The 14,080-nt window shown below is 34.5% G+C and overlaps 2 protein-coding genes across 13 annotated transcripts in view; one reads left to right on the top strand and one right to left on the bottom strand.

Annotated features, from left to right (window-relative positions):
• The window catches only part of Tgap1l12 (GTPase activating protein testicular GAP1 like 12), a 697,215-nt gene that overhangs the window by 402,182 nt on the left and 280,953 nt on the right, over positions 1-14,080 (bottom strand). The gene's annotated exons all lie outside the window — the stretch shown is intronic.
• Tgap1l8 (GTPase activating protein testicular GAP1 like 8) overlaps positions 1-14,080 on the top strand; it is a 62,811-nt gene that overhangs the window by 36,338 nt on the left and 12,393 nt on the right. For 8 of the 9 annotated variants that reach the window (XM_039103646.2, XM_039103644.2, XM_039103647.2 and 5 more), the window contains 5 exons: positions 2,165-2,307; positions 3,569-3,727; positions 6,099-6,208; positions 7,336-7,522; positions 10,867-11,104. In XM_039103646.2, the coding sequence (XP_038959574.1) occupies positions 2,165-2,307; positions 3,569-3,727; positions 6,099-6,208; positions 7,336-7,522; positions 10,867-11,104 (837 nt within the window). The remainder of the gene's footprint in view (positions 1-2,164; positions 2,308-3,568; positions 3,728-6,098; positions 6,209-7,335; positions 7,523-10,866; positions 11,105-14,080) is intronic. The other variant, XM_039103650.2, reaches the window with a different exon arrangement.

The raw sequence follows: 14,080 nt of genomic DNA, 5'->3' as shown, positions 1-14,080 counted from the left end.
TAATGATAGCTGTACCCATCTTTAACCTCAATAAAGTATGACAATAACCAATATGGAAAGATATTAGTATAGGTGGCATACGTGATACTAACAGGTCAGTTGTAAACAACTGTTCTTTGACTAGACTTAAATGTATTTTCATTACCACATAATTGAACATAGTTCTGTGTCTTTCATTTGTTTTCTCAGACAAAAACTTATTATTTATACATCTTCATACAACATTTTATGCCTTCTTATTTCTCTCTAGAATTTTCTGTACAGGTCCTTTGACTTGTCCAAGTCACCCAATTTCACTCTTCTCTGACAAGATAAATTCATTTTCCTAGTATAATATAAAATAAATGAAATATAAATATACAATACCTTCATTTTTGGCTATGTATTTTTCTTCTTTCCACATCTGAAATTAGCCTTTATTGGCTATACTGTGCAATGTTAAAAGTTGAAATTTCAGGGGTTTGGGGATTTAGCTCAGTGGTAGAGCGCTTGCCTAGGAAGCACAAGGCCCTGGGTTCGGTCCCCAGCTCCGGAAAAAAAAGAACCAAAAAAAAAGTTGAAATTTCAAGTAAAAAGAGAATGCTTTCTATACTAAGTTAAAAACATTTAATAGTGACTGCCTTAATTATGCAGTGTTGATGATCATTCTATCACGTAGACCTTCCTTACAGTTTGTGCTGTCCATCATCAAGATACTTATGAACTATTTTGGAATTAATGGCTTGCTGTGCTCATGTTTGGTCATACTCAATGGACTCATTTGTAATATAGTGGGAAAATCTTAAAATTGAAGGAGGAGGAAGGGACACACATTAGAATTGCAGAAGACAAAGTATCTCCTTTTGAAGATTATGTGATAGTAAACATAAGTGAGTCTAAATATTCCATATGAATACTCTTATTTCTTTAAACTATTTCAGAAACTGTCAACATACAAAATTATCACACAAAGTGAGTACTCTTTATAAAAGACACAAATTTGCTGAAAGTGAAATTAATGGAATGCCATCATACACAGTAAATTTCAAAAGTATTATGTTACTTGGGGGAAACTCTAACCATTAAGTAACAGACTTTTATGATTTGAAATAAAAGCAAAAAAGAAAAAATAAAAGAAAAAAGAAGCAACTCAAAAAAAACACTACAAAAATATTACGAATTGAAGTGATATCAAAATGGAAATATTTCCCCATGCTCATGAATCAGTAAGATTTATATAGTAAAAACTAGACTGTCCTATAACACCATCCCTTTAAAGACTGGTAAAACTGTAACACTCTTTACTTTATTAGGAGTAAAAATGTTATGGAACTGATTTTTTTTACACACTTTCCTCCCAGTCTTCTGTTATGTTCCATCACCACACCCACAAAGCCTCATCACATGACTTTGAAAACATTAAATGAAAAAGGACAACACCAATGAACATGAAAAACTAAATGGGACCTCATACTATACAAAGAAATATAGGCAATTTTCTCCTGAACAAGTGTATGCAATTTTATCTAAAACAAGTGTAATTTTTGGGTGCAGGAGAAAAATAGAACCTGTTTTCTTTTCCAAACTGATAGTCTGTATATTATTGTTTGGAGACGGTTAATGCTTAGTGTTATAAATTAGCAGTATTTATGGGTCTTTGTTATTTTGTTGTTGCCATATATTTTCCCCTTGTTTAATGAATGACTACACGGTTATTTATCATTTCTGTCCTCTTGGGTGTATGCCTTATCTTCACTCTGCTATTTCCCATTTGTAGACCAAGATCATTGAAGAGAAAAGGATTACTGATATTTAAACTATGTAATGTTTTTCCTCTTTTGTTGTTATGAATGATACATTTGCTCAGTAATAAAGTGTAGGCTAGAATCTGTATTCTGTGACAACATGTTGAACATTGATCCAGTCCACCTAAATGTTAGATTATCCATTGAAATTCAGGTGTTAGTCTAATGCGGTCAGCTTTATATGTGACTTAGCATTTTTCCTTCATAGTTTTTATTTTTCTCTTTTTTGTTAGTATTCAATTATTATGTGACTACTTGATGTTGTCTATGCTTCTAGTACGTTAACAGGTATCTCTTTCTGATTTGGAGGCTATACAATGAAAACGGTGTGCTAGGACTCAGTGAGTTCAGTTACAACAATGATTTCCCTTCTTTCTTAGATTCAGAGAAACAACAAGGCAGTAGTGTATATGCCAGCCCACCAGGACCTTCCATAAATCCACCACAAACAACAAAGAAATGCTTGTTTGGAAAAACTCTTAGGAGTATTTTTGAAGACGAAAAGGTGTCTGGTCTAATATTTGTGAGTATCATTTTGGGTTTCTACATCAAACAAATAACATTGTTCTGAGAAAGTTATTCAATCAAACTGTTGAAGGTTTAGATAACCTATCCATGAGTGTAAGATCATGTTAAAATAGATATGTTTCACTGTATTTTGAATTATGTAATTGTAAGAAAAAAGGAAATAGTCTTCCCATGATTTGCACAGATGGTATCAAAGAACCACAACCTTCAGGTTGTGGGAGGAAATGGGTTTATGGAAGTGTCCCACTGCTTGCCCAAATGTAACGTCTTCCAGCTTCTTTAAGACTCCATATTTCTCTGGAGTCTCCCATAATATCATAGCCTCTGAGATTACTCAATCTTTTAAATTAAAAATATCTATAGATTTTTACTTTACATTATCAATGAATTAGATATACACACATTACGTGATATGTATTAACATCTTTGAACCTAGTGGACTACATTTAAATGCCACCTAATATGGCTTAATCTATTTTCAATGAGGTATTAATGTTCTCTGGAAATATATCTTTACTTTCCAGCATCTATTTTAGCACTATAGCTGTACTAGTAATTTATGATGTTTGTGATAAAATTTATCTGATAAGAAACATGAACATTACTGTCTATTTCTTAGGAACTCTAGAGCACAATTTTCTGGTAAACATATTTGTAATCATAAAATTAATTGAAAATGAAGTAAATCTTGAATGGTATTCATTTTTATAGAATAAAATTATTGAAGGACGATTTAAGTATGTTTGGGTTAGTGTATGTGACAGTATCTTTAGACATAGTTGAAAATAAGAACTGACAAAAAGGAAATGAAAGTCTCAGAAATGTACTGAAGAAAATCTTTATTAAAAACACAAGAGTAAGGATTCAAATAGAGGTCAGGAAAGACAGGAAGTAAAATAGCTGTTTGATCTCTATAATGGAAATATCCCAATATTGACTTTGAATGGCAAGCCTGAGAAAGTTATCATAGAGGGAAACAAAGAGCAATTGAGGACCATTCACAAAAATGTTTTGTGGAACAGAAGTCCAAAACAAAAAAAAAAAAACCCATGATTTTTCAAATTGTGGAAACAAATGATTAGGGAAGAAAAGATATTTGGAAGTTAAAACAGAAAAAAGTATAATGTCCTCTTCATTCCTCTCTGTTATAGTTCTCTGCATCCAACTTTCCTTTGCTCAGGTTTATAATACAAGACTTATTTGTGCTTCAGATGTGTTCATCTCTAATAATGCAAGTTTATCCTTATCCTACACAGGATATGATGTCCATAATTGCCGAAAAAGGGCAAGACTCAGATGACATTTTCAAGATTATACCTGAAAATTCACACTGGTCCTTGAGGAATAAGATTGACAGTGAACAATACATAAATTGGAATCAAGAAAGTGTGATAATTATAGCATCCGTTTTAATGGTAAGGAAGGTTTGCCATCAACAGCATTAAGCATCCCTCTACGATGCATATGTGCTTTCTGTCCTTGAGATTGCATGATGATGACTGGTTCCTGGAACTATGGACACATGACATCTTGATAAGGGTCCTGGTAGGTAAAAGTCTGACAAACGCAAAGATTCAGCACAAAGACACTAGTAAACAGCTTCTCTTGGAGGTTAACTTCCGTATAGGTCAGAAGGGATTTAGTGTGGCATTGCAAAAGTTCCCACTGATTTCAACTCTGACCATTCCTTTTGAAGTAATAGGTGAACAAAATACATGTCTTAAGTAATACCAAAAATATCCTAACATAATAACAGTTAAAAATAACTAGTCAATCACTGATGCACAAAAGGATATAGAATTTGCATATTACCCCATGACCAGTAGATACATGAAGTTGTTTTCCTTCTCAATCAAAAATAAACCAGCACATTCACCTTTGCCAGATACTGCGATTCTGACTCCATGTCAAATAGTCAAGAGTTAGCCTAACCTACTTTTAACTTGTCTACCAGTCTTAACTTGCCAGTGAGTTCCAGTGACTCTAGAACCATTAACATTATTTTATTTTTGTTTGGGCAATGATCTGAGTTTGCCTCTCAGAAGATAGTGGAGCTATGGACCATACATCAAGAGAAAAGATAATGCTCTGGGATTAACTATGCTTAATAACATTAGGCAAAGGTACCTATTGATCCCTCCTTTGCCCTGAACTTGCCAAGTGTGTATAGTTCTCATTGCCAGAAACCTGGGACCACATCATGGGCAGAAAGTTATGATCAGTGACTGAAGGTTGCAATGTGTATTCAAAGCAATTTACAGGTACAAGAATACCTGGAATTCTTCCATTTTCATTACTTCTTTTTCTTAGTACAACACAAACCTCATTGTGCTCTATCATGAACAAAGTTACTTTCCGTTCTTCAAACGAGCTAAAGTCTCCATCTTAATTCAAATAGTTGAATATTTCCAAATTTTAAGAAAAAGATATGAAACTGTCACCTTCTCACATGGAACAAAAATAAGAAACTTGACCACTAGCAGAGGTGTGTGTGTATTTTACAGCTTTACTCTCTGAGAGCTAAAAGTACAGACTCACCAACTATACAATCAGGATGAGGTAACTTCTCATGCTGCCATTTTTTGATAGTTTCCTATTTCCAAGAAGAGGACTTTGGTTTTGTTTTGTTTTGATTTAATAGTTGCTATCATTTTATTATATTTTATACTAATTTATTTATTCATTGTCTATCTTGTATTCTGCCCCACACCACTTCTCCCCTGCAGAGTTTCTATCTTTCTCCAAGCAGGTTGGGGCCCCTGTGTTATCTTCCCTTTCTGGTACATCAACTCTCTTCAGGGTTAGCACAACTTCTCTCCCTGAGGCCAGTTGGGGAAGGGTTTTCACAGTCAACAGCTTATGGATATCCTCTTTTCAACATGTTGGGGAAATCCACATAGAGACTAAGCTTTACATTTGCTATAAATTTGCCATAGTTCATGCTGTAACTCGTGTAGGGTTTTTGGTCGGTAGTTCAGGCTTTGATAGCTCCCAGCGTTCCTGGTTACTTGATTCTGTAGCTCTTCGTACTGAGTTCCTATCTCCGTCATAGCATGCAATCCTTCCTGCATTCCTTTCACACAAGTCCATATTGATCCATCAGATTCAAATATTGGATGTGGCTCTTCCCATCCTACTGCTGTCAGCTGCTGGGAGGAGCTTCTCAGAGGGCGGGTATGATAGGCTCCTGATCGGAAGTTCCACATAGGAGCAGGACCTATTCAAGGCAGACAGACCTTTGGAATGGGGAAGTGAAGTGTAGATCTATGATTGCAAGTAGTGGTGTTGACGATAAGCCAGGAAAGCAAAAATGAACATAGACTAGGTTTATTCCATTGCTGCAGCAACTAGGATTCTGTTTTTTGATTCTAGTCTTAGGTAAGAAAACACAAAATGCTGCATATAGGTTCCAGGTTTGAGCCAAGATTCTGTCCAGATGACAGATTGGGAAACTTTTATGGAAGTCCAGTCACAACCAATGATTCTAAGCCATCCTAATACTGTAACACTAACATATTTCCTCATGGTTTGGTGATTCTTAGCCGCCACACCATTTTGATGCTCGTTTTATAATTAAAACATTTCTAATGATATGAAATATATTGAAAAATGGATATAATATCTAATATGGAGTATTTATAATATGTGAACCCCCAAATGGATTTATGACACACAAGTTGAGAATCACTGGACCTAACTTTTAGTCTTAAACAAAAATGTTTATCAAGTACTTTCAACAATCTACATTGACCATTACTTTTTTTGTTTTTATTTTCATTAAAAAAGAACTTTATTAGAAGCATTGATGGAAGCTTGCTGACATCTGATTTATATGAAAATTGGTTTAGCGTCCTAGATGAAGGAACTGTGATTGAAAAAGTTATTGCCATCCAAAGGTAATGATAGAGTAAGCGTGTGGGGAACTGCACCAATATAGAAGCAGTGCTTTTGTAAGGTACATAGGCTTGTGATTACAGGATTATTAGCTGGAATGATCTCCCAGGACAAGAGGATACCTTAGTTCAGACTTGTATTGCCAGCTTTTAAACATTTTCATTTCACAAACTAGAGGGTTGAACCATGTCTGTAATCCCTCCCAGAGTCGTCCTTGTTTATAACTGTCATGGTTTAGAAGTCAGCTTATGTAACACATATGTGAAGGTCAATCTAGAGTATTGATTTAATCCCTGTGTAAGGCAAATTAATAGAACTCTGTGTGTAGACTACCTGTAGGCTATTTGTATCCTAGTTTTATTACCATAATTTTGTGAATATTTCACATGTTAAATATATGTCATTGATTAGAACATGAAACTATTACTGAATTCTTCTTTCTGAACTATAACTCCCCAGGGAAGTATAGCTATACTTATAGTTCCCAGGGAACTAAAGCTCCCCTAGGTCAGGGATAGCCTTGACTTCTTGGAATCATTTTCCTGTGTGATTCTCCATAGAATGATATAGTTTGTAACAGGAACTTTGAGCTCTACTTGCTAACCAGTTACACTGCATCTCTGCCTTGCCTGTAGTAGAATCTTTTATAACTGCATTGTGTCTTGTCACTAGTGTTATTTCTTCTTCTCATTTTCTAGAGTGTCACAAGACTGTTACATGGATTCATAGTACATTAGATATTAAGTGTGTCTCCATGGTGGCTGGAAAGATGGCTTGGCATTTAGTAACACTGGATGTTTTCATACATAGAATACACATTGTTTGCAACAATCTTCATTCACTCTAATACAAGTGATCCTAACACCTTCCTCTTGTTACTGTAGGTCGCAGTCATACATCTAGTATACAGATATTCAAAATCAATTTTAAAATATTTTCCAGTGATTTCACGCAGAAAAGTAATTTCAGAAAATATTAAAATAATACTCTAGCTATATATTCTTTACTCTTTTGAATTCTGATTATACTATGAATTGATCTGCATAACATCTACTTTTTCTTCTGTAGTGTGTTATATAAATAACATTTCATTTCAGATGGTCTAACATAAAATTCTTTCTTTGTTTAGTCTTTTAGTAAAGATCCCACCAGAAAACCTTACACTACTATACCATCTCATTTCTGTATTAGCAATAATAAAAGATTCATCCATGAATAATTTAGACAGTGACAGATTAGCTCTCCGCATAGCTCCTTACCTGCTAAGGGATGAGACTACAAGGAACTCACCGTTTTTGCAGGATATCTCAAGAAAGGTAAGGGGATCTGATTTTTTGCCTTTGGAAACAAAATACTCATTGTGAAGCAAGATTTAGGAACACTTCGGAAAGCTTATTTCTGTAAAAGGAAAACCTAGGACTGCATTCTTCTAGACTGGAGTGGAATATGTATTGATCTATATCAGGAAGATTTGGGAAGGGAGATGTAGTTCAAAGTAAGTGGATAATTTCATTTTCTTTGTTCTTTCTTTCTTATTTCTTTCTTTTTCTTTATTTCATTATTTCATAGATATTGATTGTGGCCAACAATAAGTTTCACGTATAATGGTAGTCAAAGAAGACTAGAGTGAAGTTTAAAAAATCATAATTACCTATGTTTTGACTTTTTTTTCAGTCTAGCCCTATTTTTGGAGTATATAATAGTTGTGTTTCATATTGGTGAGACAATCATATTATTAAATATTCACATAAAGTGAATTGCTGGTCATATGAAAGAACATTTCATATATATACATTAGTTATGTACATATATACACATATGCATATACATGTACACATAAATATATATATATATACACATATATATACGTGTGTGTGAAGAATTGGTGTATGTTATTTTGTATACTTTCCATTATTTTATAACTAACCTATTTTAAGTACAACTTTGTGTTCCTCAGGTTTAATGAAGCTATTAGTTTTATTATAACCCCACATACATTAATATTTTCTACTAATTATTTACTCTATATTCTGATTGCATTCCCTTCCTCTACTTTCCATCCTCACAATGACTTCTTTCCTCCATTCTCCTTTATCTCAGTAGCATATATCTTCCATGCACACCAACTCACTCTCATACATAAACTCACAACATGAATAAGTGCATCTCCTCCCTGTGAAGCCTGACAAAGCAGCCCAGCTACAAGAAAGCAATCCATTGCTAGACAACAGACTCAGTGCCAGTGCCCACACCAATAGTCAGATAACGTATCTGAGATCAAGCTTTGCATCTGCTACATGTGTGAAGGGGATCTAGATCCTGCAACTAGAGCTGAAAAAGGGGTGATCCTGCAGATTCAAAGCTGAAGCAGCACAATGATTAAAGAAACAAAAAGATACTACGATATAGAAGGAGAGGAATGTCTGGGGAGTTCCAGTATTGAGGATGTAGAAAAATCCAGAGGATTTGAAGCAGACCAGTGACTTATTTCAATGTACAGTTCAAGTAAAGCTGTTTGGACAAAAGAGTATAATGTATTAAAACTTATGCGCCAATAAATACCTCAAACAATGAATTATTTTAAAACGCATTTAAATTTTAGTTTGATTTTTACTTTTAATTTAAAACATTATTTAATTTTAATTTTTGAAATTTGAGTATGGGGGACTTTAGCAAAGGATATAATTAAGGACTGAAAAATGAAATGAGGGTTACTTGGTACCACACTGAGAAATTTACAGAGAATCAATATAATAGTCCTATATGTTGAACAGGGTAAAAGGCAATAAACAGGTAAAAAGTAAGAAAGAAAGCATCGTTTATTTTAACTATTAGTTTCCAGGAATTAGGTCCAGAGGAAAGAATATATAGTGATATTACACCAGATGGAGGAGGATAGCGTAAGTGACAGGTTGAATAGGCTTCTCATCAGGAATCTACTTGGCTTAGACTAGAAACATACCTTTTTAAGTTACTTTCTAATTACCAAGTTACTGGAAACCTAAAATCCAAGCCTATATCAAATTGCATGTTAGGTCCAAGTGAAGCAATAAATACATTTTTTTCACTCATAATGGCTATTAATGATTCTTCCTTTATGGACAATTCTTTTCAAATATATTCTTTTGCATGATCAAGTATGAAAACAATGAAGTAAAACTATTTGGTACAATCTGCATACAAAATAAGACAATCATGTGACTGTGATTTTTCGAAGAATCATTTCTTTCCTATCCTGTGCAGCACAGTTCAAACATAAACTTAGGTGCATGTTGGGAAGAAACATATGGCATGTGTAGGGTTGACTTAACCTAAGCCATCATCTCAGAAGAAAAGCAACTTATCAGTGTTACTCAATTTAGAAGGGTCATAATTTTCTACTTCTGCTGTGACCAAACACTGATAACAACAAATGATGCAAGACAGGTTACTCTGTGTGATAGACTTGCAGTTACCAGTTAACTTCAGAGAAATATCAGGGCCCAAAATGAAGCAGTGCAGGAAACTAGAGGCAAGAACGGAAATAGAAGCTGAGGAGTTCTGCCTCTTGCCTTGGACCTCATATCTTTATTTTTCTGATTAATAGCTCAGGGGTGATACCATCCTGGAGATCTGGGCCCTATGAATTCCAAGGTTAATCAGGACAATATATTTTAGACTTCCCTATACAACAGGTCAATCTGATGGAGGAATTTTCTCAATTAAGATTCCCTCTTCTCACCAACTTCTTCTCTCAGTCACCTCTCTATTGCCTCGATAAAATATCAGGAGATAAAACACCAACTAAAGCCTGAACGTGGGGGAACCCCATGTTCAAGCTGGATATGTAGCAGAAGTTTGCCTTATTGGGCATCCCTGGGAGGGGAGCCCCTTAGTCCTTGATCACCCAGGGTACAGAAATGCTTGGGTGTTGATGCAGGAGTGGGTGGACAAGTGAGGGAGCACAGTCATAGAGAGAGGGATAGAGATACAGAGTTTGTGGAGGGGAAAATAGGGGGATAATGTATGAAATGTAATTAAATAAAAAACAATAAAAAGGAAAACATCATGAACAGGGAAACTATTTCAAGTAAGTGTTTATTTGGGACTTAGAAATACAGAGGGATTATAGTCCTTTACTGGCATCACAGAGGAGCATGGCTTCGGAAAGGAAGGACAACAAAATGAGAAGTAAGTCCTGGCTCTTAACTTTGGAAGCAAACATGAAGCAGAGACATTGAAAATAGGCACCTATATTTTGTGACTCCAAACTCTAAGCAGTGACATACTTTCACAAGGAGGGCCAAGGACTTATAGCAGCAGAAATTTGTCACGAAGTTTGGATTGCCATGCCTGGAACTAGAATGGCATCCCATTCAAACCATCACAGCAAAACAATGCCCGCAAAGAAATTCAACAAACATCAGTAATTAAATTGATTCATTCACAGTTTTTGTCAGCATATCACTTTTCAAATTTTGTTCTCAATTCCTTGCGATCTATTTGATATTTTAACATTTTTCATAATCAAGACTTAGAGTCTATTTCAGACACTTCATTTTATCGGTACCTATCTGTTTGTGGTAACTGTTATTTTTCTCATATTTTTGGACCTCACTTTAATTTCTCTTTTGTAACCCATGTGAAATGACAATCTTGTTTTTGCCTCATGATATTACAGATGTCTATTATACAAATTATGATTGACAACTATCTGCTAATATTTGGAAATTATCCAACATATGGTAAACACATTGACAAAAGGTCTGATGGATTAAAGACCTCTACAGATTCCATAAAGTTTGCCGACAAATCACCTATTATTGAAGAATTCATAGTTGGAATCAATGGGAAATCCTGTGATAATGATGAAAATTTCAATATTTCATATGCTGCTCTGAAAAAGGAAGGTCCTACAGGTATGAAAAGATTTATTTAGTCATCAAATGCATGGAAGTATGATATCATTCCCTATTTTCATAAATCTGTAAATATCAGAGGAGCATTGAGACACACAATAATATTCTAATATGGGGTTGGGGATTTAGCTCAGTGGTAGAGCACTTGCTTAACAATCGCAAGGCCCTGGGTTAGGTCCCCAGCTCAGAAAAAAAGAAAGAAAAAAATGTTCCTATATGGGCAAAGCTTTGAAATAGTACTTTAGTTAAATTATACTTAAAGATATGCTTCTATAGACATACAAATATATATACCTAAATATATATTATATCTATAATCATATATTTACATGCATTTCTATAATACAGGAATGTATGACCCTCTCTTTATTTAGAGAATCCAATAATATTTTCTGTTTAATTCCCATTTTTCTTCCCATGGTCCTTAAGTCACAGAGGAGTTTTTGTATATGAAATTATTATTTTTGATAAGGTCATTTAGAAATAATGATTTGACTTAAAATCCATTAAACATTCTGCAATATTAAACCCTGCACCACTGTAAATTATCTTTATTATCCTTGTAATATATGTTTAATATCCTATGAGAGACAACCTTGCCAAGTTCGTAGCATTGGTATAAATATTAAATTGGACAGGATCTGCTACAAAACCTATGTGAAGAATGATAAAGAGATTAAAACACACCTGATTAAGAGGTAGTAACACTTATATTCACATACATTGTTAACTCAAGTAATTCTTTGTATAGTGTTAGAAAATATACCAAGACACAAATTCCATGGGGAAGAGAGCTGAACACCCAGAAGTGCAGACATCCTGAGACTGCAGGACAGACTGCCACTTGTGCAGACCTCGCCCCTATCCCTGATCCCAGAGGAAACTGCACGGCGCCTCTGGACACAGGGATATAGGAACAATCATTTGCAGGAACCTGAGGTTCTGTTCTGTGGCAAGGACTGTACTGAACCAACCAAAAACCCTCTCAATGGGGAGTGGGAGGGGGATGTGGGCTTACGGACAGGAGACTGGGAAAGGGAATATCATTTGAAATATAAGCAAAGAAATATATCTAATAAAATAAATAAATTAATTAAAAGAAGAAACTATACCAAAATATTATTCTTATCTGAGGTGAGGGAAACCTATAATCTGAGAATACTTGTCTAACTATGACATTTTGTGTTACATTTAGCATGACAAAACAGAACAACTACCAAATATAAATGGTAGAGGATGACTTAAGAATGTCTAAAGTCATTCAATTTTAATGTTCCCTTCTTCCTCCCTCTTTATCACAGCTGAGGAAATTATTACAAGTTATTAATTCAGTTTTATGTTTCAACATATTAGTTACAAATATTTTCAAATTTTACACTTATTTTATGCTGTATATTACATTGCTTGCTATTATAAAAATGTTATTAAAATGGGTTACTGCTTACACTCCAGTGTGCCTTGTTCATGGTTCTCCATAGGCTTTGGAAATTGGCATTTTTTAGTCTCTACCTCTACACCCCTGTATTATAGTATTAGTTTTCCTACCTCAGTTACCAAAGTATGGCCAGAAGCTAATGACGTTGATTAACACCTCAGAGTTTTGCCTTGAGTCCAATACAGTACAAAGTTCTCAATAAAATTTCATTAACAATCAAAATTAATCATCATGCATATTAAAATCAGAGGTGGGTCATGGTTTTTAGATTATACAAAATGACTTGAAATGATAGTCCGCTGTCTAAAGCTATTAAGATGCTGGCTTTGTGACATGAATTTGGGTCATCAAAACTTACTTTAAGAAACAATCAAAACTAGATATTGACTTAAAAGCATCTCTAGACCAAAGCTTCTATCTGAAAGCAGATGGCAGTTGGAGACAGTAATTAATGGAAACATTATGGTAATATAATCCTGAAATATTGTCCAGTAATGATAAAAAGAGACCTTGTGGCAGAGTGGGAGGGAGGGAGGGAGAGGGGGAGAGAGAGAGAGAGAGAGAGAGAGAGAGAGAGAGAGAGAGAGAGGGAGAGAGAGAGAGACCTATACTGGAGGCCCTCCTCTAATGTAAATAAGTTTAAAGCTCTAAATATACTGCGAGTGATGTGATCTGCAGGTGTTTTAAACACACACACACCCTAACACACACACACACACCCTAACACACACACACACACACACATGCACACAAACCCACAAAGCTACATGTATTACATATACTCAGCAATGCACAACACAGAAACATACAGTGTACTTGTTTTATCTCTCTTCATAACCTGAGACCTTAACGTGAATGGTCTTTATTCATGGTTTTTGTATCTCAAAACAGTCCCTAATAGAAATCTGAGATATGGAAATATTAGAAAAAAAATTAAAGTAAAATAATTGGTAATTTTCAAAATGACTGGTTCTTTCTCCCTTCTGAACTCCCATAAGTATAAGTTCAAAAAGTTTTAATTTATTATTTTTTTAAAATTTTATTGAAAATGGAATTATAGCAATGTTGCCTGACTTTTCTCCATTCATTCCATCACATTCATATCATTCTCAAACTCACTTAGATATATTTCATGTGTTTATTTATATATTTTTATCTTTAAAAATATGAATACAACTTGATTCCACTTTCTTGTGTTTGTTAATATTGCTTCCAAGAGGTACAGTGTGTATTAGACAAACAATATGCAGATCATTTCTGGAAAATTTAATATTCTGCCAGTCATCATTAGCTGCCTATATGAAATTTGACCTATGAAATTTGTCATAAGAATTGACCATAGATTTAATATCTGCATTGATATTGCTATCATTGTGGTATTGCCATTATTTTTGTGAGAGGCAATTTCAAAACAGACTTTCTACTATGCTGTCTCTTACAGTCTTTGTAATCCCTCTCTTACAATGTTCCCTGAGCTATAGAGAATTTAGCTGTAATGTACATGTATTCACTGGTGTTGCCTTTTCTACAATTCACTGTGT

This window comes from Rattus norvegicus, chromosome 2 (assembly GCF_036323735.1).
Source record: "Rattus norvegicus strain BN/NHsdMcwi chromosome 2, GRCr8, whole genome shotgun sequence".
NCBI classification, from domain to species: domain Eukaryota; kingdom Metazoa; phylum Chordata; class Mammalia; order Rodentia; family Muridae; genus Rattus; species Rattus norvegicus.
This window is presented reverse-complemented; position numbering and strand designations above follow the sequence as displayed.